This window comes from Mus musculus, chromosome 5 (assembly GCF_000001635.26).
Source record: "Mus musculus strain C57BL/6J chromosome 5, GRCm38.p6 C57BL/6J".
In the NCBI taxonomy this organism is placed as follows: domain Eukaryota; kingdom Metazoa; phylum Chordata; class Mammalia; order Rodentia; family Muridae; genus Mus; species Mus musculus.
The window spans coordinates 102,888,320-102,915,027 of record NC_000071.6 but is presented as its reverse complement, the minus strand read 5'-3'; the positions used below and the strand labels follow the sequence as shown (position 1 = coordinate 102,915,027).

The window sequence follows — 26,708 nt, the reverse complement described above, 5'->3', positions numbered from 1 at the left end:
TGGTAGTGGGTATAAACAACTCCACTGTGGGGTCCAGGGGTGTGTGCTAGCAGTATGAAGAGCTGGCCTACCCCTGCACAATTTCTATGAGGGTTGTCCTTGATGAATGCTGGAATATACTGAAGCCAGGTAACTTTACATTATACACCACTTTGATAAAAGTAGTCACCATTTAGAGGAAACCGGCAACATCTAAGATTAGGAGGTATTAGCATTTTTAAAGGAGTTTAAAGGGTATGAATAGTATCTCAGAGTTTCTGTATATGAAACTATCAAGGTACAAAGGAATACATGGAAGATGGTCACAGCTAGGGAGAGTTACTAGTAAAAGATTCAAGAATACAAGAAAAGACAATTGTTCTTGCCATTAACTTGGGCATCAGTGTACACTGGCTCTCTTTTTAAGTGTATTTCCAATTGTTTATATGATTATTTTATAATCAAATAACATTGCAAATGTATGCAGGTGTATAAAAGTGTCTTAGTGTAGACGTTTGAACCCCTCCTAGTTATTTTACATTTCTTATAGCATTTCCCCCCATAAAATACCTGCTGTTGGAGTAGACACTGTTTGAATGCTTCTGCTTCCTTGGACTTGTTTTGCTTTCTGAATTAATACTGCACCTGTGTGATAATTCATTTGTCCCTTATTTTAGTTAAAATCTTTCACCAAATAGATCTTTGACCCCGTTGTTTCCCAAGTGAGACAATTTTAGTAGGAATTCTTTGTTCTTGTTGATTAATCGATAGGTATTTTAAATATTAGTAGCCTCTTCTACAAAGCATATACTTGTTTCAGATGTATACGTTGTGTTAACCTATCACTTATACACGGAGAATATAGATGGAAGATAAAGGAGAATGGTTGTTTCCAGACTGCTAAGTTTTGGTCTCTGGGGCCTTTGACCCATCTTCCCTTCCTTGTTCTGGCAGGTAGGGACTCACAGCCAGTCTTTGCTGAGGGTGCCCCGCCAGAGTTTCAGACACTTGCAGCAGAATGAAAGATGCTTTCAAATTAATAACCCAATATTCACAGGTCCTAAACAACTGAGTCTGCTGGCAGGACACCCAAGCTCAGAGGGCATGCTCTGGCCTATCTTTCCTTCTGCTCGCCACTAACATTTCTCTAGAGTCTTGGCTTTTCAACATCGATCTGCATTTTGGTATTCCATTTAATGATTATATAATACTCTGTGTTTTATATACTTACATTTCCTTAGAGCTGTAGTCATCACAAATTCTGACCGCTGGGCTTTGCCTTGGCTTATTTCTGGTCTAAGACCATCATGTGTGCTTGTTTTACCTCCTTCATCGAAAGCTTCAGGATCAGGCCAGTGGTTTTCTGTCCCCTGAATGACTATAGAGCCCCTAGGGTCTTACATAAGGATGCAACGGCCTTGGCTTCACCCAAGCTCAGTATCGTTACAACACTGGGACTTAGAGGTGGATGGTGTGAGCAGTGAGTGATTTCTAATCCAGAGCGAAATTGATAACCATTAACCTGTGAATAGATGTGACATGCGATGGGGTTTCTGAATTGTGTCTCCTTGAGTTCCACCATCAAGTTCAGTTCAATGAAGGTCTGCCAAAGAGATAGAAGAGACATTTCTTCTTGTTATACCCATCCCCACACTGAACATCCTGAGCACATGGGTCTGGTTCCAGATTTAGTCATGTTGGTCTTCATTTTCTTAGCACAGGTGCAGCAGTGAACAGCAGTGAGAGTCTCCCTCCATCCTCGTCTGTCAACGACATCTCCTCCATGTCCACCGACCAGACCCTCGCATCTGACACTGACAGCAGCCTGGAGGCCTCGGCGGGACCGTTGGGTTGTTGCAGGTGACTAGCCGCCTGCCTGCGAAACCCAGCGTTCTTCAGGAGATGACGCGATAGAACACAGCACACATGCACACACACAGCTTGCTCTCACACACACTCAGCTTGCTCACACACACACACACACATACACACAAACACACACTGTCTCTCTCTCACACACACACACTGTCACAACGCACTCACGAAAGGTCAAGAAAAAAATAACAATAGAGAGATCCAACATAAAATTAAGTTAAATTTTTCTGCGTGCTTCTCCAAAGTTCTGTATCACAGCTGAGCTGAAATGTATACTTAACTTCTAGTTGCGCTCGCTTTGGTTTCCCTCCAGCAGTGCTTACTACACAAGACAAATCAGACACAATTAGAGAAACCTTTCCCTAAAGTGTAACTTAAGTGGCTGCAGAACCAGCAACCTGTAACTGCCCTTCAAATGGCATGAGGAGGTGGGCACGGGTCCCGCCCAGCATGTGTGTGTCTCTATCTCGCGTCTACCTGCTCTTCCGGCCTAGTCAGATGGATGTAGATACAGATCCCGCATGTGTCTGTATTCAAACAGCACTTAGAGATGCTCCTGTCAGTGTCCTCCAGGCTCCACCAAGACACACACCGGGGTACCACATGGTCCATTTCATGTGATCTATTACTCTGACATAAATCCATCTGTAATATATTGCCAGTATATAAGCTGTTTAGTTTGTTAATTGATTAAGCTGTATGTCTTATAAGAGACTATGTAAAGGGGGAAAATGGAGGCGTGAACTCTCAGACCCTTGAAGATGTAGCTTCCGAATTTGAACCGATTAAATGGCACCTGTATACCAATTTGTAGAAAGAACATATGTGATGCTTAAATCCAGGGTGGGGGGAGGGAGGGAGCAATAGCTTTCAGGTTCTAAATAGGGTTGTCCTTTAGATGGAAGATGTGAGTCAAAGCCAAGGGCGCTCTCTCTGGAAGTCAGTGAGTAGCAGGGACCAGAGCGTATTGCTGCAGTATAGACTGAACGGAAGGAAACCACTGCCCAGGGGCCGGGGGATGGCGCATCTGTGTTCTAAACATTGGACACTATTGTTTATTTTTAAAATTACGGTCAAAAGAGCAAGTTGCTGAAGGAAGGGACAGGCGTCAAGACAGGATCATTGTGCACAAATCCCGGGTGGTAAAAGCCCTTTCCCGAGACACAGTGGAGAGACCTTCATGTGACTGACTTTAGAGAAGATTGATGGAGATTATAGGGCATGTTTCCCATGTGTGAGCTGCTTCCCAGAGTCCTCCCCTGCTGATATTTTATTCCCTCTTCTGGAATTGGATAACATAATTAAAATAAAATCCCCAAAGCACACAGAGAGATCTTCAGGATAGCATCTCCAAGCATCTTCATGGGCTGTGTTTTCCCTCAGAGGGATTTCCCAGGCCCCTTGGTATGACTGGTGTTTCATACTTATTGATGTATTTTCATAGATGTGTGTAATCTGAGAAGGGCTGATAACCTGACTTTTGTACTGCAGTAGATACACGAGAGCAATAACGCCGTGCCAACGTAGCTCCTACTAGCTAGCATTAGCAGCGACTTTGTCCTAAAGCCATGAAACGTTTGTGTGTTTAGTGAAATCATCTGAATTTAGCTCAAATCCCCGAGAGATCCTATCTGAGCACTCAGAGAGGCACTGTGAAACATCGTGGTTATATACAAGGCAATGCCTGTGTGGCTTCTGAGCAATAACAGGCCAGGCCTGGCTTCCCTTCTTCCTCCCTTGGGTGAAGCATCCACTACAGTTATTTGCACTCTGGCCACTTTGGTGCTCACCCCTGTGGTGATATTTCACCTGAGGAAAAGTGGAACGTGTGAGCAGATGAAGGTAATGGGCCTGGCAGATGGGAAAGCCTTGACTACAGAGGAAACAGCAATGCCGGGGCTCTGCAAACTGCCTTAAACCCAACAGCGTGGAAGATCTTCTCTCTTCAAGCAATAGTCAGTCAGAAGCCTCAGACCCATCCCCAACTCCTGCCACCACCACATCCCTCCATTCCCAACAAATACACACACACACACACACACACACACACACTACATACAGACAACACACTGCTGTGTGGCCATTCCTGGGATTGCTTCCCACAGCACGGTTCATTGCAAGACGTGATATTGAAAAGGGAGAGAAGAGAAGTGGTGGGCGGGAGCTAGCTAGCTACCTTCAGATCTTAGAGGGTGCAGCTCATTCCCCTGGATAAAGATATCCGTCTGTAGCTGGATCTTTTGGTTAATGTTGTGGACAAAGTGATCTTTATAAACACTGATTCATTTTCATGATCTCTCTCCCTTTCCCATCTACCTTCGTTCTTTTTTTTTTTCTATTTCTTAACTTACCTGTATTCTCTTCTTTTTCTGTAGTTTGCTTTTATGAGTGTGATCTCTGCACTCCCTCACCCTATATCACACCAGATTAATGCCCAGACAACTGCTTGATAGAAACAAGTTTCAAGGGGGAATTCCATAATAATCAAGATGGTGACAGACAGGCAGGGCTCTCAGCGGAATGGCGGATGTGCTTAACAGTCAGGATCCTACTGACAAGTGCTGACCATTTCTACTGGGTAGATGAAAGCAGGCAAATCAGATTACCTCGTCTTCCCCTCCTTCAGGTTAGCCTGGGTACCAGTAGCACGTCTCCTAGTGGCCGGCACCCTTGGACAGAGATCCCCCATGGACAAGAAAATAGGAAGCAAATCTCTTGGGTTTTAAATAGCACATTGAGGGAAAGATGAACATTTAGCTCCTGGATCTCATGAAGGATTGGTTTTTAGCTAAGCCAGGGATGGATGGAGGAGAAACAACCCTGAGGGTCAATGTCAAAACATTCCCATTGAGACCCCCAATGCTCTGAGAATGTTCACAGTATACATTATGCCCTCTAGTGGGTCTTGCTAGGAAAAAAAAAAACCCAGTATTTATTTTATGTAATATCGGTTACACACAAGAGTGTTCTTGTTTTGGGGGCAGAGAACTGTTCTGAGACCTGGACTGTGTTTGTGGAAGATTCAAAGGAGCTTCATGTATTCATTTTGCAACAGAAGGTTGGCATAGTGAGGACTTACAAATCTGTCCCTTCAGTAGGCAACCTTGGTCCTTAATATGTTCCATGGTGTTCTGTAGAAAGGGAGAGGGTGTATTTTTTTGCTGGTTAGGGAGTGTTTGGTGGGTCAGTGTGATCATTTTTTCCAATGGGATACATTGACCTTATAGCCCAATTTTTTTCTTGTGCAATAAAGATGGAAACTAATACTTCATCTCTCAGAATCCATCATTAGAGCTTCATAGGTCTTTATCCCAGGGCTGGACTAGGATGTAGCCAAGTCTTAGCAGTTGGAGGAAACATGCTCACTTGATGGCTCAGTGGTAGCGTGGCTGGCTTCTCTCAGTCAGTTATCACTACCAGAACGAGTATCATATAAAGGCACCGATAACAGCTGACCAGTAGATGAGAGAGACTTGGTCATGGAGCATAGAACAAACTGAATGCATGAACAAGACATCATTCTGTGATCTGTTAGGGCAAAGACTAACTGGTCTCATTCTACAGCTCTTAAGTATTTACCACAGAGGCCAGGTTATACAAAATCTACTGCTGTTCCGTTTTCTTAGCAAATAAGAACGTACTGTGTTCTGTAAAGAATTTTGTTAATTAACTTTGCTGGGAAAGATAATGTTTATGATCCAGAGAGAGCAGAGAAGTCTTTGGGGGGTGTGGATTTTGATCCCAGCTTCTTTGGGTCTGAAGAGCAATCCTCTCACCACTCCAACACTCCTGCCCTCATGGATACGTGCACATGTTAACTTCAAGAGTCCACTGTCTTCCACGTGTAGCCTTAGAAATGGCACTAACTAAACAAACTAAAAATGGAGAATGTAAACAACCAAATCAGTCATTTTCCTTGCGACTAAAATATAAACGGTATCTCCTCTTTGGGCACCCAGAGAGATCTTTGTTAATTCACTTTGGTCAGTCAAAGCGAAGTGGTAGAATTTTTTTTTTTTTACATGTGAACTGTTCATTTTATTCTTGCTCATGTGGGACCAACGGCCAGTATATCCCAGTAGAGATGAATTTCCCAGCCCTCATTTGCCACCATTTGTCCTCCGTGTCATAGGACAATAGCAGGGTGCCTACCTTTGCCTGCTATTCTGCATGACTGGACCCCCCCCCAAAAAAAACTACTGATGAAGAGAATTGTCCTATGTCAGTGTTTATGAGATGTGTCTACAGCACCCCCCCCCCACACACACACATGTTCACATTTGCCCATATAGTTCTCTCAACCTGGAAGCCAAAATCATGTATGTCCAATCTCGTTGCAAAGTCGTGGAGGTGAGACAGGCTGTCACTAGCCTGATAGGTTTGTTGTGCTCTCAATGGTGTCAAATATGGGATCAAACTCATTCAATCCATGTCTGTGTTCTTTCTCACGTTCTTTTCCATTTTTCTCTCATTTTAAATATGTCTGTGGAAAAGAGCATGAATTGAAGAATTTGAATTCTTTAGACTCTTCACAGTTGGAACCAAGTCAACGTATTGTAATTTGTATGTCTTATGAATCATTAAAGCTGAAGGAAATACGCTTCCCTTCTCATAAAACCAAACAAAACCCAGACTCTGTCGGACTCTCCTGTCAACAATGCCCTTTGTTTGTGCTGCTTTGGTTTCATGGGCTGCCAGAGCTCTGAAGGGGCTCCCGTGAGTTTATTCTGACCCCAGTAAAGGAAAGTTGCGGTGGTCAGTTGTACCAAGGGCGTAATTAAGAAGGAAGGGACAGCTTCCTTCTCATTCGAGATGCACGGGTCTCAGTGGAGAAGGGTGTGTTTGTGCTTGAGATTCATTCCTTCCAGAAAGGCCTTCTCTTCCATCTGCAGATCCTAGCATCACGGTTACAATTCAGTGATAACCAGTAAGATGACAATGGACAAAAGTCATTGGTAAGTAGGTCAGGACTACGTCTTTGTTTTCAAATTAATCGACAGAATTCCTAATATTAATTTTGCCTGAGAGATTTATTTTGTCGACATTATTGTTTCAGACCTCTTGTCTAATAACTTAAGGATTTGAGTTACACTCAGTGGAGTCCCCTGAGCATGCCAGGGCTCACCTGGCCGTGACTGAACAACACTGGGGAGTGGCCTGCACATATCTGAACAATACATTTTATTTATTCCATTAATAAAAATCTTGAAACATAGGAATTCCTACTATTTGCAATTTTCATACTTTTTTATTCATAGAAACAGAAGGCTATTTCTTACTTTTGCAATAACTCTTATCCTAATGATTTTTCAATTATTTTAATTTCTTCTTTTTCTTTCATTTGAGTGAAAGATATGGGTAGGTCTCTTGCTATGTAGGCCAGGTGATCCTAGCACTCTCAATCCTCCTGCCTCTCAGTCTCTTGAGTTCTGAGAGTCCAAGCTGTACAACTATGCCTGGAATCCTGTTTGAAGTCAATCACAAATTTTGTCTTTTCTTTCGATCAAGCATACATATCTAAAAACACCTATAAGACTAAGAAGGGCAAATTCATTCTTCATGATGATTGCCCAAAGAGGGCAAATCTGCAGTTGTTGGTACATTCTAGGCAGTATAAAACATTACCATATATTTGACTGTTTTGATTATATTTGCAATGAGACAAGACAACAAGAATATTGACCATGCCTTTCTTCATGCAACTAAAGGAACAACCAATCTAGAAGGATGAATCTACTTGCTCAATAATAGATGTGATTGTGAAGAAGGCAAAGGCTTTTGACCTTGCCATTGACTTAGCATTCATTGCTGAGTTTTATACGCATAGCATACCCCACCCCCACCCTTACAGCGGTTTGAAGACGATGCCTGGAAAACATGTCCAAGTAGTGATACACAGGGTATTCCACCATCTCAGCTCTGTTCATGCCTGGCCCTGCTGTATGACAGGAAGACTCCTGTCCCAGATTGAGCTCCACAGGGTCAGGCTGCTGAATTACTGGGTCTGAAGTTACTGAAAAGTACTGTAGAAACTTACATTTCTCAAACACATGAATGCTATGGTGCAAGCAATTAAAACAACAGCAGCAGTAGCAGCAGCAGCAGCAGCAGCAGCAACATGAAATCAACCCTCCAAACCCCACCCCCTTCTGCCAAATACTCCTTTTAAGGAAGGTATGCAATTGGTGTGTAAAATTCAAAAATAGGTAAGTCCAGAATGCAGTGTAGAGGGTTCAGCTTACTCAATACAGCGGGGAGTTCTGGTACAGTCCCCCATTCCACCTTGCTTTCTGTTCAAACAGTAATCCATATTGTTTGCCTCTGACCAACAGGCACCTGGAAACTTTATCTTACATTACACACCTTCAGGCTAGTTAGAAGGCTGAATCATACATTATGTCCTTTCCACTAAAAGCACTGAAGTGCTTCTGAGAGTGTGTTCCTGAAAGTATTGTCTACAAACAATAATACAGAAAATAAAACTTTGTAATGCAAATAGCACTTCATCCAGTCCAAGAGACTAATGATTTCAGATGGTTTCTTTATGAAAGGAAGACATTTGAGAGCTGTTGTATGCTCCTAATAGTTTGGTAACTCAGATTGGCATACATTAAGCTCTAAGAAGGTTACTTTGAATTTCTAGTTTAATCTCTGAACTACATTCTAAAGTATTTTATCAATCCTTGCCAAAAGCACTTATTGAACTGTTTGTGGTAGAAGACAAATATTGTGATCCTTATCATAAAAAAATGCAGCCAATAAATCAATGCCTAAAAACAAAGGGTCAATGCAAAATATCTTACTAATTTATCTTCTTTTAAAATCACAATGTATTTAAATTATAAGTGCATCCTAAATGAGCCCATTTTTATTATTGGCATAAAAAGAAATAGTCTTTCAATGCTCTCATTTTGTCCAATTGTGTTTCAGGCACACTTAATGAACCACCATAAGAGAAGAGTGATTATTTTCCTTTGTAATATGGGAATGGAGATTTTTTAAATTCATAAAAGAAGCCAGTGTGACTATTCTTTTCTCTGCATTATGAATTGTTTTGATATTGTGTCCCTTGGAATTTTTGGGCTTTGATGCTGAGCTGGAAGCCCATGCTCTGCATGGCCAGCTCGTGTCACAGCAGGTCCTAGAACTGAAGCAGAATCCGTGCACTTTGCCCAGTCTATTGGTGATTCTAGGAGCGACATTATCTCTTCATTTGTGTTCAAGATTCAGCTCGGAGCATTCCTGAATATCTCTGCTGGAATGTATAACACTGGATGATAAACATGCATTTGTCGATTCATGCTACAAATATTTATTGAACACATCAAATCTCCAAATACTGTCGTAGCTACACATCATTGTGAGGGACGCACACACTTCCTGTCTTCCTGCGGTCTACATTTCAGTGTGTGGGGAGGTATGGGCAAAACAACTCCACGCACTGAAAGCACAAAGCAAGCAGAAAGGGAAGGCTTGAAAAGAGACAGCTTGAGAGATACCGTGCTCAGGATAAGCCTCTTAGATAAGGTGACCCTTGGTCAGACAGTGAGAAAATGAAGCGCATTACCATATGAAGAAGAGCAGTTCACACTGAGGGGAACGCCAAGGCTGAGGAGAGACAGGAAAGACTTTTCTTTTCTACCATGAACAAAGAACATTTAAGGCTCCCGAGATTAAGCAGAAGAGGTAAGGAAGATAATGTCTGTTGAAACTGGAACAGAAGGCAAGAATCTGAACAAAGGAAATATCTTGGGAATTTATTCTAAATATGGGAAAACAAGGACTAGGGTTGAGCAAGGGTATTATGCTATCTTACTATCTAATATATAAAATAAGTATTAATAAACTATGTATATTAAATTATAAATTATAGCATATATTGTATAATACATACAAGAGTATGTAATATTTATTACATAATATATAATAAGTTAAATATATATTTAATATATTTTTTTTCCTGGTTTTGTGTAGGGAGAATTCTTGAAAAGAAAGACAATGGAAGAAAGCCATGCATCATAGGCTATGGTAAAAATCCAGAAAGAAATGATGGGGTTTTAACCAAGGAGTAGAGAATCTGAGAAGAATGAAGAGTTTGGCCAAGGTATAATTAGGAATGAACAGCAGCCAGTGGCACACACATGAAATTTCATTTATTTGGGGACAAGCTGGTGGATTACAAGTTTAAGGTTAGCCTAGGCAACTTAAGTCAGACTTTGTCTCCAATTAAACAGGGAAAGAGGTATGCCTTACCTAGTAGGAGGCTTTAGGTTCAATCTTCAATAAGTATAAATATTACTGAATGGATTAAAAATAGACAAAAAGGATAGCTTGTGAAAGTGGAGCTGAAAACATTTTCTGGTGAAATGATAGTATGATATATAGATGACTATTAGAAACAACTCCAGGATTTTTCTTTTTACATAAGCGATAATGGATGCTTGCTATCGGTGACTGACAACAGCGGACCAAATAGGAACCTGGGAGTAAGCAGCCTATGAGTTATATGAAAATTCACACTTGTATATAAAAATCAAGAAGGACCTGAGCGTAGAGTAGGGTAGGAGATGTCAGAAATACCTCTTGTTCCAACACAGACACAGGAATGCCAGTGAAGTGCAGAGAAAATCAGGGCTAAAGCCGGATGACTGAACTTGGATTTGACGTTAGTGCTGACTTATGGCAATCGGTGCACAACTGGGCAAGAGAGCGAACGCAGCCGAACACAGGATGTGAGGCATTTGTACCAGTTGGGGGGCGGGGGGAGATGGGGGGACGATAGAGGAAGAACCAAATTGATGATGCAAGAGAAAGGGTTTGTAGCTGAGAGCACGTGGTGCCTGGCAGGCTGGTGGGTTGGCAGTTGGGAGCACCAGCGGAGAAACCCATTTGCTTTCAGAGACAATGACGTCATAGGAGGTGAGGAGGCCCACGGGGGCGGTCTCGGAAGTTCGTGTCACACACAAACCCATTTTTATCAGAAAAAAAATTTTTTTTGAAGTGAAGACAGAAAAGGGCTCTTAAACTTAATGAGAGGCAGGCAAGAGGGAGTCTGAGAAGACAGGCTCCAGACTGCTTAGTATAGTCAAGGTTCCCTTACAGGTGGGCAGTTTCACTCCATGATACTAGAGCCCAGTTAACTCACTGTTCAAACAGTCTATATTCTCTCAACACCTTACTCTAATAAAAATCGACCTACGCTGCATATGCTGGTCTCACCCGACCTCAGCTCTTGAGTCACACAGGGTTTAATAAGGAGCATCTACCACCTATCCAGCTGTGCGCCCTCAGCCCCAAAAGGTGCTTTAGAAAAGATGCTCTGACCAAGTCTTTCTCTTCAGGTTAGGACTGCCTAGGGGACTGTTAATTTTCCACAAAACCTCAAGGTAAAAGAATCCTTTAAGATAAGATTAACTAACTCTCAACTCATTCCCCAGCTGTGCAACCAAGCGGAGCACGAGGAGAGCACCGTAATGGGCCGTCAGGGTCCACTCGTCCAGCCCTCTGTAACAAGGCATCAGAGTCCACAGTTTCAGTATTCCAGCTTGCCTACTTCATTTTAATAACAGCCAAAGCCAGCCAGGTTCTGAGACTGTATGTGGGCCTCACAGTGTGTGATAGGCATTGATGCCCACTGCATGTTGGCAGCATAGCGGGACCGGTCGTTCCTATTTCACTGGAAAGGCGCCCTAAGGTCTGCCCTTGAAGTACCTTTCCATCTGCTGTGTCACATTCAGGAAAGCCTTACACCAGCTCTGACCCTTCCTAGTGACTTTTCACCAGCTCTTCAGGGCTTCCAGGAAAGTCTTGGTCCTGTCGTATCTTTCTGGGCTTCATCCCTGGTTAGTTTCATAGAACATGGTCCAAGGTATTTATAAACAACTAGGTACCCCAGGACAGGTTGAGAGACCACATCTTTTGGGTTCTGACTCCATCTTAGAGAACCTGCGTCTAGCACCAGTTTCCAGGTTGTTCCCCAACAAATCTGCACCTCCAGGTTACAACCCTGCCTCTGATACTTCACTTCCTAACAACCACCAATCAGGAGGAAAGCAGAAGTCAAGTTTATGGTTTGGCTCCCAGAACCAGCCAATTTTGTTAAAAGCCTAATGGCCCCCAATCACATATGTGCCAGACTAGATACACCCTTCTGCCTCTATACATGCTTGCCTGAAACTAAGCTTAGTGCTGCACCACCCCCACCCCCTGCCCCATTCTACTTCATTAGAGACAATGGTATGGCCCAAGCTCCAGGTTGAATAAAGAGACCCTAGTGTGATTGCATTGGAATCGGCTCCTTGGTGGTCTTTTGGGGTTCACAAATGCTTCCTGGCACAACAAGGTCACTGGTCTATATGCTTAGGAACGTCAATATTTTTTACTTGGTACTTTTAACACCTGGTGCCCCACTCTGTGGCAAAAGGAATTGGTAAGCACAGTTGCAAGTATGATTCTTTGACATTATGTTGAGTTCTCAGAGGCCACTGTCATTATCACAGAACAGAAAAAGAAAGGGCGATTTCGGGACCTCTCCCTGGATGTTGACCTCTCTCAGAGTTGGAGAGACATGAGATTTGAGGGTTTGGGGCATCCTTTGTGGATGCTTGTAATGTGCTCTGACAGCTGTCTGGGTTATGTCAGGTTCCCACTTTAGTCTCTGGATGAAATATGTTATTGGTAGGAGCAACGCAAGGCAGGAGCTGCCACCGTTAAGCCTTCAGTGTCCAAGGCATTGCTCTAACCACTGAGAGAACTCACTCCCTCCTCACAGCATTTCCTGCCTTCAGTATTCCCTACAACAAACATTTCCTACCTTCAGAAAATACCAACCTCATTTTTATCAATATTAGCTTGCTTCCACAAAGTTTGTCTAGCTAGGAATTGCAGGGCCAGGGTTTGAAGCTAGTCTCAAGTCACAAAATCTCACTGTCTACATTCTAGGTACTCACAGAAGGTGGGGACCCCTGGGACCCAGATATCATAGTCTTCAACAGCCACCTTCGATTACAAAAGCTACACTTGCTCTTCTGGGAACAATGTAAATTGGCAAATAAATAGATAAATAAATAAATAAATAAATAAATAAATAGTGAATTTACCTAAGCCACAGTTAGAATTTTTAACATATAACATCAGTGTTCTGGTTGCATAGGCAATTCTATTTATTGTGTTCTCCAAAGCACACCACATGATGTGAGCAGATGAAGCTAATGATTTAGGGTCAACATCTGGAAGCAAATCCCTCTTCTTGAGCTTATAATTTAGAAGCATTGCAGATGCATGGCAATTTTAAATCTATACATGTAGGATGTAGCAATTATATTTAAAAATATACTTAATGTACATGAATTTTTTCTGTCTGTTTATATATGCGCCATATACATGCAGTGCTCTGGCTAGAGGAGGGCATCTGCTGGATCAGAAAACCAGGTGGCCATGTTGCCCTTAAGATCCAAGGCCACTGCCACTGAAATCAGTTAGCAAAGAAGTCCTCAAAAATTAAAAGTTGAGCAACATGAGGGTTACTTTCATTAAATTTTTAGTTGTGTGATGGTCTCCTGTTTAGCCTCAGTCATATACAGTGAGAAATTAAAGGGTAAGAAAATATCATACTATCCTCTTAAGATGTTGCATGCACCAACTGAGCTATCATTGGATCCAAGTGGTCAGCGCTGAAATCTCTCCTTCCGTGGTCTGTCTAATCACCACAGTGTCAGTACCTCGTGGGAAAAATTACCAAGTCACAGATGACACCAGCAGCTGAGACAAGTTCACAGACTTGTCCTTCCTGGAATCTTGCCTGAGGGCGGTTGAGAAGCCAGCTGAGCTGTGCTCTGTGGTCTCTATTTAGTGGAGTTTTCTCTCTCCTATCTTGGCTCCTAAAGTGATTCTTTTTCAGTGCATCATCGTGTGTGTGTGTGTGTGTGTGTGTGTGTATGTGAGTGTGTGTGTGTGTAAAAGAACCATATATAAGTTAGACACAAAAGGACAACTTTCTCTCCTTTGAGATTCCAGGGAACTTCATTGAAAACTGCTACTGAATAGGAGAACTCTTTAGCCTGTGGATAAGGTAGTGTAATATTGGGAACAGCAACTCTAGAATGCTTACCAGAAGAGCGAAGAGGATTCCAAATGAAAGGGTAAGAAGGCTTAAATGAGATAGAAGTAGGAAGATGCACCTGAGAACATGAACTGTGAGGCTTGCTTGTGTCTTCTGAGTCTTACGCTAAGATAGACAAAAAGACGATGTTCTGCCTGGAAGACCTGTGCCTTGGATTTCACCTCCTCAGGCCAACTAAGGAAGAACTAATTAATCTCATCATACAACTGCTGGCTTTAAGTTTGTAGTCATTTATTAACTACTCCAAGTAATCCCAAAGTCAGGAAAGGATTTAGGATAGGAGATGGTTGACCATGTTATTGTGAATTTGTGTCTGAGCTTTTGGTAGCTTGGGCCAAAAAGGAAGGATATTTGAAATTATTGTTACCTTTAGATTTATCTTTAGATTCGTGACCAGTTTAAAGCCTTGGGACTTGACTTATCTTTAATTGAACATGAGGAGGAGTAACTTGAAGGTTACTTTCTGAAATGTGAGTAATTGAAAGCTTTAAAATTCCTTTGACAATCTGCCCTTTCTCCCTTGTTGCCTACCCTAAAAGAATAAGCAATGAATTCACTCTTAGAATATGGGCTATGCCACCCAGAAGGAAAGCAAGCAAGGCCATACCTAGCATCAGTAGGCAGGAAGGTTCCCAGGTATGAATTAACATTGTGAGTGTTACAGGAACTGGTCAGAGACAAGGCTGATCTGTCGCTCAAAGCCTTCTACACGGGTGAAATGTATCATGTGTCATTAGCCAAGGCAAAATGGAGTCAGAGGATGAGGTAGCAAGGCAGACTGGAAACACTGGTGAAGATACCAAAACAGACATGGTGGAGCAGGATGCTTCCATCAAAAGACTAGCAATGCTGAAAGGAGGACCAGGTTGTGAGTGAGGTGGGAGCATCTGGACAGTCAACTGTCCAGCAGAACAAGGCAGAGTTGGATAACTCAACTGGCAGTCATGGAGTCTTCCTGCATACCAGTCAACTGGCTCAGCCTGTCACTAACATCACAGAGCAAGGTCATATGAGTAACAATTCCAGCACTGTGGCCTGAGCTAGTTATGCACGGGAGATTCAGCAATACTGGCAAACTGCAGACAAGTTGAACCCAGGCAGTTTGATAGTCTGGCCTTTGAGTTTTACTGTCTCATCACGTAGCTCGGTGGACGCGCTTGAGGCTTTTTTGAACTGACATACAAGCAGGAGAGAGATGCTTGGGCACAGCAGGATGGCTCTGATCTGTTGCTTAAACTGACTCTGAATTTCTTATGGGATGTCTGGATAAAAGTACTTGCTGTGGACTTCGAAAGGCAAAAGGCAAAAGATAAAAGACAAACCCTCCACCCCTCCCCCCCAAAAAAACAAGAAAAAGAAACAGTCCTTGTTACAGACATACTGGATGACATCAAATGACACACAGATTTGCTCAGCTGGAGGGACAGAATCATGTTCCCAAGACTGTATCCTCAGAAACAGACAAACATAGCATTTTCAAAAATGCAAATTCTGAAGCTTAAATGGTCTGTTATTTATAGTCATGCCCTTGTGACATTTAGTTCTAGGGTGAGGTTCCCACCCGAGCTCTGGTTTTCCTTAACCATTGCCTTACTGAAATGCAAATAATCATTTTCCTAGAATAATAGCCTCACAGAGTTCTGGGTTTTTCTAGAAAGTTTTTCTAGATACTGCTTATATTCACCTATTTGTCCAAAATGGACCTTTACACATTAATAGTTACAAATTACTCGAATGAGTATGTTTTCATCAGGAAAAATGGTATTGTAAAAATAATAAGGCAAATACATCACATAATTTTCTCATGATTTTCTTATTCTTCCTGGTTGCCTTTTCTTACTCTCTTGCTAGCAACTCTGTTGCCAGTTGTGGTGCAGAGCAAAATCCCAAACAATAACAGGCTGAGTGAGATAAAGATGTCACAAAACGACATGCATTCTAGTGATTTGGTGGAGAGAGGCACATGCAGATCACTCATGTCCTGACAGGTCTCAGGGAAGGAGCTGGTCTCCTGTGGGCAAGGAAGGAATCCTCTAGCAACTAGCAAGATGTTCTGGAGAGCTACTGCAGAAGGACAAGCAATGCAAGATGATAAATGCAGTGTGGGACCATTCCTTCTCCGTATGGTGTGTCCTGCACAAGAGAGCTTTGTACCTGTGATCGCTCAGCACAGCTGGAGGAGGATTTCCCAACAGCTCTGCAGTGCCTTTGTGTCAGATTATCACACAAATAAAACGGCAATGTTAAAGTGTTTATGTATGGATGGGTGTGTGTGCATGTGCATATGTATGTGCATGTGTCTCTCTCTCCCTGTGTGTGTGCATGTGTGTGTGTGTGTGCATGTGTGTGTAAGTTTGAGGACCCACGCAGACAGATGCCAGAGGAAGATGTTGGACATGCTTCTCTATTCTATCCTGCCTTAGTCCACTGTGCCAGTGTCTCTTGGTGAACCTAAAGCTTGCTGTTCTTCAGGTAGGCTGGTATTGCATAGCAGTGAAACTTTCTGTCTTGGAGTGAGTCCAACTGAGACTCAATAAGTAAATAATTTATAAGTTTCAGGAAGTCCCTGGAACTCAGTCATGAGGTCTCTACATTCCCAAGATCATGTAAGAGTGAGGACTGCTGAGGAGAGAGACCCTGGAAGCTGTTGAGCTGATTGCGTGCTGTGCAGGGAGTTCCAGGAGGACATCTTTGTGCGCTGTCATTCCAGCTGGGGGGTTCCTCAGTGATACAGCATTTGAGTCATTCACGCTTTCGTAGGGAACCCCTCTTATATAAACCCTAGACAACCCGAGTTAGTTACCTGATTCACTAAGCTGTATTTTGGTAGAGTGATTGCTTTAGGCTGGCATCAGTTCCCTCCCTGTGTGGACTTGCCTGTCATGTCGCTGCAGAAAGAAAAAAGGCTCGCACAGCTAGGTTGATGTCCAGCAAGCTCTAGCTTCCTCCACCCGCAGCTCTGCATGTTCTGCAGGTATGAGGCTCCATCTGATCTTTACGTGGGTACTGTGCTGTGTATCAGAACGCAGGCCTTCATGCTTACATGGCAACAGCTCAGACTCCCTGAACCACCTCCCCAATCCAAACTGAAGAATGTAAAAGAACCATTGACAGCTACCTGGTGACTCTACTATATTTTATAAAATGAATTTTTTTGTTTTACATTGCTCTTTTTTGGTCATGGCAAGGTCTATTGGCACAAACAGCACAGCCACAAAGTATTCTTTTGACTTTAATAACTCATCTTATATATATTTATATATTTATATCTCTTCTTATCTCCATTTCCTCGACAAAAGGGGAAATAAAAATATTGATCTATAAAATAAGCAGATGATAACACGATGCCAAAAATAGCTTATGTTAAGTGCACGGGGTGAAGCTTGAATGCAAGCTAAATTGCAACAAAGTATTGATTCGACATTTAAATACAGGACTTGCAATAAAATAATCATTGAGATATATGCTTCTTACTCTTATTGACATCTTAGAAACTACTCTCTATACACATATCCAGTTGTAACACTTGACAGTAGCATTATGGAGCATGATATAACTTTGGTACACACTGCAGATATGGATAGTGATGTCTGGAAATGAGATTCCTGCACCAGATGAAGCTCTACACAGACCAACCACCTGATCCCACACCTGTTCCCCAACACTGTTTGCCCCGGAGTCCCCAGAGTCCTCCGCGGAGCGAGCGGTCCAGGACAGAGAAAGGCTCACTGGATCCAGATTGTGTTTCCTCTCTCGCTTCTCCTGGGTTCCACTGTCAGGTCTCCAAATGTGGAGAAGAACTGCTCCATCTCCTTCTGGAGCATGTCGTTCCTTTTCTCCGCATCCTCCTTTGCGCGCTCAGCGTTTCTCATCTTGATTTCTATCATGGTGAACTTTTTCCTCTCTTGATCCAGTTCGTCATGGAGGCTCAGCATTTCCGTTTCCAAAGTCAAATTCCGCTGTTCTAAGCTGCGGAGGACGGGAAGGGGAACGAGAGACACGTGAATTTCATGTCTCTAAATGTGAGAGAGAATGACATCTATTTTATAAACTGTCTACAGAGGTGAGGACGTCAGGAGGAGCCCTGCCAAATCATCAAAGCCATGCCTAATAAGGTGAACTCAGTGATAGTGGTTTACTCTTTGCTACTGTGGTATAATACCATGGTCACAAGTCACTAGGACATCTCTGGGAAGTGCTTGGTTGTCACTTCAGAGCGAATGAGTGTGGTTAGAATAGACAAGCTGGATGGAGACTCAAGCCATGCAGCACAGAGTGGGTAGAGGCAGAGGCGGCCTCTAGTGTCCTGTGGCAAGCTAGCTTTATTGAATAGATGGGGAAAGTATGATGGAGGAGGGGAAGGAGGACAATCACATGACTTCATGTCTAAGGAAAATGCTTCAGCAATAGTCATTGCCAGGCTACACCCACTGCTAAGGATAGACTTTCCCCGAGGATGTAGTCTTACTCTGGAGAACACCAATAGTAACTGGTACCTGTTAACCAGCACTGGTAGGAAGGTTGCAGTGGCCTTAGCTGAATATGCATCCCACTTCCTGCTTTCTATTGGCAGTGGCTGCCAATGGGGCTTCTAGTACTGTTCTTCATTGTTCTTCCAAATTGTTTGTCTGTTACAGGGTATAGATACTTTGTATCCTTATAACTGTGCTTTCCCTAAGTATTGAATTTGAAGTAGCTTCTTTAAAAACTGAGTCTATTTTCGCTATGTGTTTGTATGTTTATTATTTTAAAAGAGGAGTATTGAAACTTTGTCCTTGGTGGCTTATATTTGCTAACAGTTGACCTGCACAATTCTTGTCTGAGCTAAAGTATCACAGGGCTCATTCAAGTTTACCAAACCAGTGCAATTTAAAATCTAGATTACCTAAATAGTAACTAAAAATTGAAATTTATTACTTTCCTGTTTTGAAAAAGTCAAGCCTTATGTGTAATCTGTACATTGTATTAGATGATAAAAAAGCTTAAATGACTGTGAAGCAAGTCTCCCTTTGTAAGTTAAGTTGAATCCCAAACTAAAACAGAACAAAGTAAAATCCTTTCAACTGTGCAATAGCTAAGAAGGCTACGTCCAGCACATGATCAAATTTTTAGTTAAATGCCAAGTGAGATAACCCATGCAGAGACTGTATTAACATGCCATGTGAGTCAGAGACATTTGTGTAAAATTCCAGGAAGCTAAAGGACTAGGCAGCAAATAAAATTCCTTGAAACCAGACCCACAGAAATGACGGATAATTTATAAACACTTTATGTATATTTTGCCAAGGCTAAAATTAAAATAAGAGTATGTTTAGATATTGGGGTCCAGGAATAAATGCAGCATAGGTTTGTAACTGGAAGTCCACAATAGTGCTATCCTATACTAAAATCTGAGAGGATGGACCGTTATCTCCGTTATCTGGCAACAGATGGAGACTCTAGTGAAAGAGAAGCCAAAAAGTGCTAGTGGGTTCACCTAAGACCTTGAAGCACACATTCTCTCTCTAAGGAAGGGAATGAAACCAAAATCTAGTTGTGAATGCCTACAGTTGGCAGACTTGAATCCTTACAAAAGAGGATTAAGTGCTAGGAAGCTGACCTGAGTGTCAGGGTCACATGGGCTAAAGTTGGGGAATTATGCAGGAAGCAGAAGTTAAGACAAGCTGGGGGGAGTAGATTGAGAATTCCAAATACACCTCAGTAAAGGTATGGAGAGAGAAAACTGAGAACATGGGGTGACATAGACCAGAGGTGATGGGTGAAATATGCCATACTTTAAAGAGATATGTCCTTAGATCAATAATCAAATATATTTTCAAAGTTAAGAAATGGTAAGTTTTAAAGGAAAGAATCTTCCATGACATTAATCCCAGGAAGGTGGACTTTGGAGGAGAACCCTTAATATAAAAATGACAGTTATTTTATGATCAAAGGATTGGCTCATCAAGGACATAAATGACCCTGTATATAAGGCCGGCTGAGGCGCCTTAAGTTAGTCAATATGAAACATAGTAGACTCGTTAGAATACATGGACAAGCTTAGAACAATGCTCTGACAATTAAGCAAAATTTCTACCTCTGTAGGAGAAAAAAATGGGAGAACTGCAGATGCACATGGTCTGAGTAACAACTATATCTTAGTTATCCACAGCTATGTTACAGTTACACATGGCTATATGTTACAGATATCCACAGTTATGTTACAGTTACACATGGCTATATGTTACAGTTATCCACAGTTATATCTTACAATTATATACACTATACCAAACTCATAAGAGAATTGGATCATCAGCCTGAATACCTGATAACATACAAATGAACTTTGTCTGAGTATGATCAGAGCTCCCTAAGAATGTAAAGCTGGAAACCAATGGGAGGGGAGGGGCAGGAAAGAACAGTAAACTCCTATGCTTGAAGCTTAAAACAAGCATCCCATTGGCCGAGAGATGAAGTGAAATATCCCTGCACCCACACGTCGGCTGTCTGTCTCTCCATCCGCGATACTGATGGGGTGGAGTTAAGAAGGAATTTGAAGAGAAGTGTATAATTCTGCGCTACAATGGCTGGAAAATCGTGAGAACGCTGGTTGTGGTTGCACATCCCACAACTTGGGTGTGCACCAGCCTCCCTCAGCCTCTCCCCTGGATTCCCAGCGGGAGAGGAAGATCAGAGGCGCAGGGAACAGAAACACTCTTTGAAAGTTCTGCTGTTTATCATGCTGTCTAAAATGCACTGTAGCTCTCAGATCACAGATCTATCCCAGAATCCCTGCTATGGAATGACAGCCTTTTATTAATGCCACCATTACTAGAGCACCATAGAGAAAAACTCAAAAGCTTATTTTCTTTTAGTGAAGCGCACAAAAAGATTTTGGCAGGGGAAGTAATTTTCCAGTCTCCTAAGTGGTATTTTAATTTATACTTAATTACCCATAGTTTATGAAAGCATGCAATCTTTTGTTTTGTAATTAATCAGTGGCTGGGAAATGCATTACAATACATTAAAGTCAACTATATATACATATATATCAACCACTTACCTATCATCTCTGTATTAGAGATATTTACATATATGTCACATCATATAATTTCGTAACTAACCGTGGGGTTTGGAGTCATTAAAGCAGTTGCTGGGAGCCAAATCGAGGACTCTAGCAAGCCATTCAGATTCCTCTCAGTCTGAGTTGGCTGTTAGATCAAACATACTCTCCCAACCATTAAGTCTAAATGTGACTTAAATGTTCACATTTGTCCCCATGCTCAGGTATTACTCGGCAGTAGGGGGACAAAGTTTGTATGGGACACATAGGTGGTAGATGACCTCAAGGAAAAGTGTTTCTCCCACAGGACAGAAGAGTTGCTCATGTGAATTTGCAGGGATTGTGAAGGCATGAAAAAGGCTTCAAACTAGACATAATCACAGCATAGACTATAGAAGATAGGTATAAAATAGCATCCCTCGCTGAAGAACTATCACTGGAAGAGGGAAAATATGTTTTCTTCAATGGTGTTACCATATTCCAGGGCAGTTTGGTATCACAAACTGAACTCTATAGTCAGAAAACAGAAGACAACTTAATTTGGAAGGTGTAAGAGGGGAGGGGATAGAAAGTGAATATAGGGGAGGAACTGAAATATGGGGTTGAGTATGATCAAAATACAATTTATATATAAAAAATACTCTCTCTCAGGAATAAATGGTTGAAAAATGACAATAAAACATCTGTGTGCTTTTAAACTTTCATCCTAACGTGTAACTCAACTTTTTGTTTTACTCTAATTCTACACTCTTATCTTAGAAGCTAAAACCAGCAGGTTGCTGCCCTGTCCCCGGGGTCTCTCAAATACAGAAATAGATATTCAATAATCATTGAGGAGGGCCTGATGCCATGTCGGAAACAAGGCTCAGTGACCTTTTGCGTGCTTTTGAGGGAATATCTTTAAAATTTTCCCATTAAGAATTCCAAGTTCCAGGTAATTAGCCTAAGTTCCCCAAATTTCCAGAGCTGGAAAATGGTAAAGGGAGAAGTTAGGCTCAGACCACCCGCGTGTGGTTTATTTGGTCCCCAAAGACTTAGTACTAATGTCACCGATATCACCCTCGGATGATATGACTTCCAAGTTTTCTCACCTTTTTATCCTGGACTCATACTCGATCTTCTGTTTGGTCATCTCCTGCTTCAGGCTGGAAACTAAACTGTGAAGTGCACTGTGGTTGCTGCTGGTGTTGCCCACGAATGTCTCGCTGTTATCGCTGCTGCTCGTGGCGCGGCTGCTTCGGCCCCCTACGCTCCTGCGGTCACTTTTGTTCTCATAGTCCCCGGGATGGGAAAGATCATCCTGAGGTGGGCCGTCTAAAACAGGGTCCTCAAAGTTCCCAACGTAGAAGTCTTGCTCTGGGCACGTGGTGGTAGAGGAGCGGCAGGAATTGGAGTTCTCAGGGAGGGAGATTTCGCAGGAGGAGGTGGACCACGTGGCACTGTCCACGCTGTGCTTGTCGTCGAGGCTCATCGAGGAGAACTGCTGGTGGACATTGTCGTAGGTGGAGAGTCTGTTGTGCTGGCCTGACTCTCCTGCTGGCTCCTTCTGTTTGTTATCTCTCAGGGTCACATAGCCATTGGGCAGCCAACTCATGCTCCGGCCGTTCAAGGAATTCCCTAGTGTGTCAGTGTTCAGAATACCCATGCGGACAGTGCCATTCTGTACACTGTGAGTGCCCATTTTGGTACCAGAACTCTTCAGTGAAGAGGTCCTTCTGGCTTGTAAACTCCCATTAGGAGTAGTTTGAGGCTTCTCGACACCTTCTGCATTGCTGCTGCTGAATGACCCGTTGGTGACAATCCCACTGCCCTTGTTGAAGGCTGGGTTCTTTTTGACCATGAGAGGGGGGCTCCTGGAAATATCCAGCTTGTGGATACTGTTCCTTGGGCTGTTGGTTTTGCTGCCTGATAGGGCTGTGGGGGATCCATTGTCCACGCTGCTTCTCTGGGGGGATTCAGGCTTGTCCCAAGAGCACCTTCTGACGGGGCTCTCCTTGGTATTATTGTTTTCTTTGTTCTGCAACTGACCCATGGTGGCTTTCTTATGACCATCGTTATTATTGCTGTTCGGGCCGTCTTGGGGCTTGCTTTGTGGTTCTGTGTCTTTGGGGAAGAGTCGATCATGCTTACTAATCATCACTGACATTAACTGCTGGACCACCACAGTGCCTGCAAGCACATAGAAGAAAAGCGCATGAGTGAAATAGTTTTGATTTACTTCCCAGTTTGAACTGAGCTTATGAAGAAAGATATTTAGAAGAAATTTACTATGAATATTACCAATAGAAACCTATGGTCTTAATGATTCTATTAGTAATAGAAGCTACAGCTTCTGGAGTATCTAGTCTGTGCCAGAAACTTTATTTTGTTTTCACTAGAGTATGAAACAAGCAATGATATCTATATCTATCTATATCTATATCTACACACATATATATCATACATATTACATATGTATGCGTGTATATACATAAATATAGACATCCATACACATACATGTATACATGTCACATACATGGGCCAGACTATAGCCTTGAATTCAGAGTTCTATATTTCAGATCCTGTGTTTTAATCAGTATACAATATTTATTGGAAGTTTAATATTTTCAGCACTAGAAATGTTTAAGAAGGGGCCATGTTGATCTCCCATCTGACGATTGCTTCAAGTCCTCACTATGGCTTTAGCAGTGTATGTAAATAGAGCCTTATATAGTCTACGATGTGTACATGTTCTATCTTTTCAATATAAGAAAACAATGAAGTTCCATGTGAATTTTGTCATTTAAAAAGATTTAGGGCTAAGGAGCATTGGCTAGAATGCTACATTAAAGACATCTAAAAATCCTCATTTCTATAAAAGCACTAACAGTATTTCTTAGAATCAACCTCTTCAGATTTCTGGAAATAAACTTAAGGATTTAAGCCTCTGGGGGAAGTCTCAATAGAAACAGCATCTCTGCATTGTTGTAGTTGCTCAGATACTGATGGATATTGATATTCCATCAATGAATCTTGAAAACTAACAATCCACCTTCTCTGTGACAACCAACTGTGTGTGTCACTGCGACAGGATGAACAGTATTGGAAAATCCCAAAGCCTCCGTCCCTGTCCCAGAGAACTGCCATGACGTGACCTCTCTGGTTTTCTGCCTGAAGACTCCATTCACAACAACTCATGCGATCTGATTCAGAACTCGCTTTAGATAAAAAGCTGCCTTTCAATCACACCAGGATAAAGCATACCAACACATCATCTCCATCTGAAGAAACAGATGCCAGCTGAAACAGACAAACACCAAGCCAACCCCAATATTAAAGGACAGCCCTGGGGATGAAATGGCGAGGATGCTATGATAAACTCTTGGGAGTTTAGATGGCATTGGTCACATTTATGAATATGGTCATGCTCTGGAGAGAAGTTAGAAGCCTGCAAGCTTTTACAAATGACTGACCTGGGAACACAAGCAGAGACCAAGCGAACTTGTGAACTGCTGCCTAGCTAAGTGTAGACTTGGTTCAGCAGGTGCGCACAACCTCTTGAGAGACATAAGGAATCTTACCCACTCTAGGGACTTAAGCAAATCTCTAGCTACTTGCTAGCAAACCAAGCACACAATGCATAGGCTTCAAAAGCTATATGTAACTGAAAGCAGGCACTTTACAGAAGGGTCATGAAAGGGCACTGAGCAGCTTCACAGAAGCAACAAGGATGAGAATCATCTCCAAGTTTCCTACATGCTTATGTTCACTTTCCAACAACAACAAAAAAGAGATGTTCAGAGAATAAAGTGTTGCTGATTCACTGGGGAAAAGGTGCTGACTCTGGAGAAGTCCAAACACTCTAGTTACTAGAAACGCTCTAAGTCAGTTTACCAGGCTGACTCGGAACAGCAGCCCAGTGCAACACTTTGTTTAAATATTGAAATTCAGTCTAAATAAGAAAAACGTTACATTCATCCATGTCATTCATACTATTTCTATGATGGCTCAAATTGTATAATTTTTCATTTCCAGTAGCTGCTGGAGCAACGGTACAGGTGCTTTATGTGCACAAAGATCATATGCATATCCTGTTGAAAAGGCAGGTTCCAATGTCAGAGTCATGGAGGGGGATGTAAGAGTTTGTGTTTATACGTAGTTTCCACAGGACAGTGTCAGAACAGTCTAGAAACAGTAACAGCTAGAGGAAGCTTCACAACTTCAGGACGTGCATGGACACACTCTGAGTCTGAATTTGCATTTTCACAGGACCCCTAGATGATCCCCTGTGACTGAGGGACACTGTAGCAGGTGGGAGTATTTCACGTGTGTCCCAAACAAAGTCTCTGGAAAGCCTTGCATGACATGGGATGCAACACTTTTCCGAAGAGGAAACTGAGGTCAGGAAACGTTAAAGTCTTTGCTAAGGTCATGAAGGATAACGGCCAAGGTGAAGTCTAATAGGCCAATTATAGCAAGGTGACTAAAGACAAATTTTATTGAACCAACATCAATTACATGACAGAGTTTAGGGAGGAAAAAAAACCAGAATGGAAATGTTTTATAGAGTATAGGCAGCTCCTGTTTCTCATTAATCGCTGAAGTCTGAATCACATTCTCAATGCAGTGAGTCTATTATGAAAGGTTTAAAGGACTTACAGTGGTCTGGGCTGGGGAGATGGCTCAGCAGTTAAAAGATGAGTTGCAAGTACCCATGTGTGATGCTAACACATGGTACTAACAACTGCCCCTAACTCCAGCTCTAGCCTATTTGACAACCTCTTCTAGCCTCTACAGGTACCTGTGTGAACGTGTGTGTGTGTGTGTGTGTGTGTGTGTACATAAAGAGATAAACATATGCAAACAATGAATAAAAGAAAACAGAAATATTCTAAATGGCCTTCAACCCTGTCAGCACTGCAGGCACAAGCTTGACTCTATCAAATTCCTTGCCTGCGTGACAGACACAAAGGTTTACAGCCGCCATTATATACGACTCTGTCTAGCACTGAAGGGAATGAACCTTTTTCCCATCACTGGGATGTTAGCATTTGAAGCTTCGCTGTGTTTTATTACAGTTATGGATTCTGGGCGACATTTAACTAACTAGACGATAAATTTCCTGTCTCCAAGATGAGCTTGCGAGCATCCAGGGCAGAGCGTGTCTGCCACAAGACAGAGCGAGTGTCAAAGCCTCACAGATTCGGAACATTCTCTCTTGTGTGCCAGGACATTTTTCTGCCATCTAGTCTCTGGGATGAGCAATGGCAGGAGTCTCCTGCAAAGGGACTTTACATTTTATAACAGTGGCGGTGATGACATGCTGACATGCGCCTGCTACTGCATGAACCACCTCTGTTTCCTTCCCTCTGCTTCTCTCTGCTCTGTTGTTTTCTTCCTCAGAATGCTAATGCAGATTATCAAGCCCAGACAATGAGGTTTCAGCAGCTGTAATCACCAGCCTATGATACAGAGTCCCAGCTAACTCTGGAATCACACCGAGCTCTGCGTTCCATCAACTCTCTCTTGGCTCATATTATTTTGTGCAGGTTAAATTAAAAAAAAAAATATCACAGGCAGCTTTTTTTGTATAAGCATTGGCTAAGAATTTAATTTTCCTTTAAAGATGCAGAGGTGGTATTTTATACACTACAATTTCAAGTTATAGTTCTGTAGCAAATAACCTATGCCACTGCCATTTCCATGTCTGAG

General features: G+C 42.3%; 2 protein-coding genes across 27 annotated transcripts in view; one reads left to right on the top strand and one right to left on the bottom strand.

Moving 5' to 3' along the window:
* The window catches only part of Mapk10 (mitogen-activated protein kinase 10), a 304,058-nt gene extending 297,577 nt beyond the window's left edge, over positions 1 to 6,481 (top strand). For 6 of the 17 annotated variants that reach the window (XM_017320886.2, XM_017320889.2, XM_030254516.1 and 3 more), the window contains one exon: positions 1,701 to 6,452. In XM_017320886.2, coding sequence (XP_017176375.1) covers positions 1,701 to 1,843 — 143 coding nt within the window. In that variant the 3' untranslated portion in view covers positions 1,844 to 6,452. Of the gene's footprint in view, positions 1 to 1,695 lie in introns of all 17 variants that reach the window. The other 11 variants (NM_001081567.2, NM_001318102.1, NM_001310683.1 and 8 more) reach the window with 3 other exon arrangements.
* A 3,511-nt stretch (positions 6,482 to 9,992) lies between these two features.
* The window catches only part of Arhgap24 (Rho GTPase activating protein 24), a 697,838-nt gene continuing 681,122 nt past the window's right edge, over positions 9,993 to 26,708 (bottom strand). For 6 of the 10 annotated variants that reach the window (XM_006534888.2, XM_006534887.3, XM_030254405.1 and 3 more), the window contains 2 exons: positions 22,109 to 23,186; positions 9,993 to 17,944 (listed from right to left, as the gene is read on the bottom strand). In XM_006534888.2, the coding sequence (XP_006534951.1) occupies positions 17,701 to 17,944; positions 22,109 to 23,186 (1,322 nt within the window). In that variant the 3' untranslated portion in view covers positions 9,993 to 17,700. The remainder of the gene's footprint in view (positions 17,945 to 22,108; positions 23,187 to 26,708) is intronic. The other 4 variants (NM_029270.2, NM_146161.3, NM_001286468.1 and 1 more) reach the window with 1 other exon arrangement.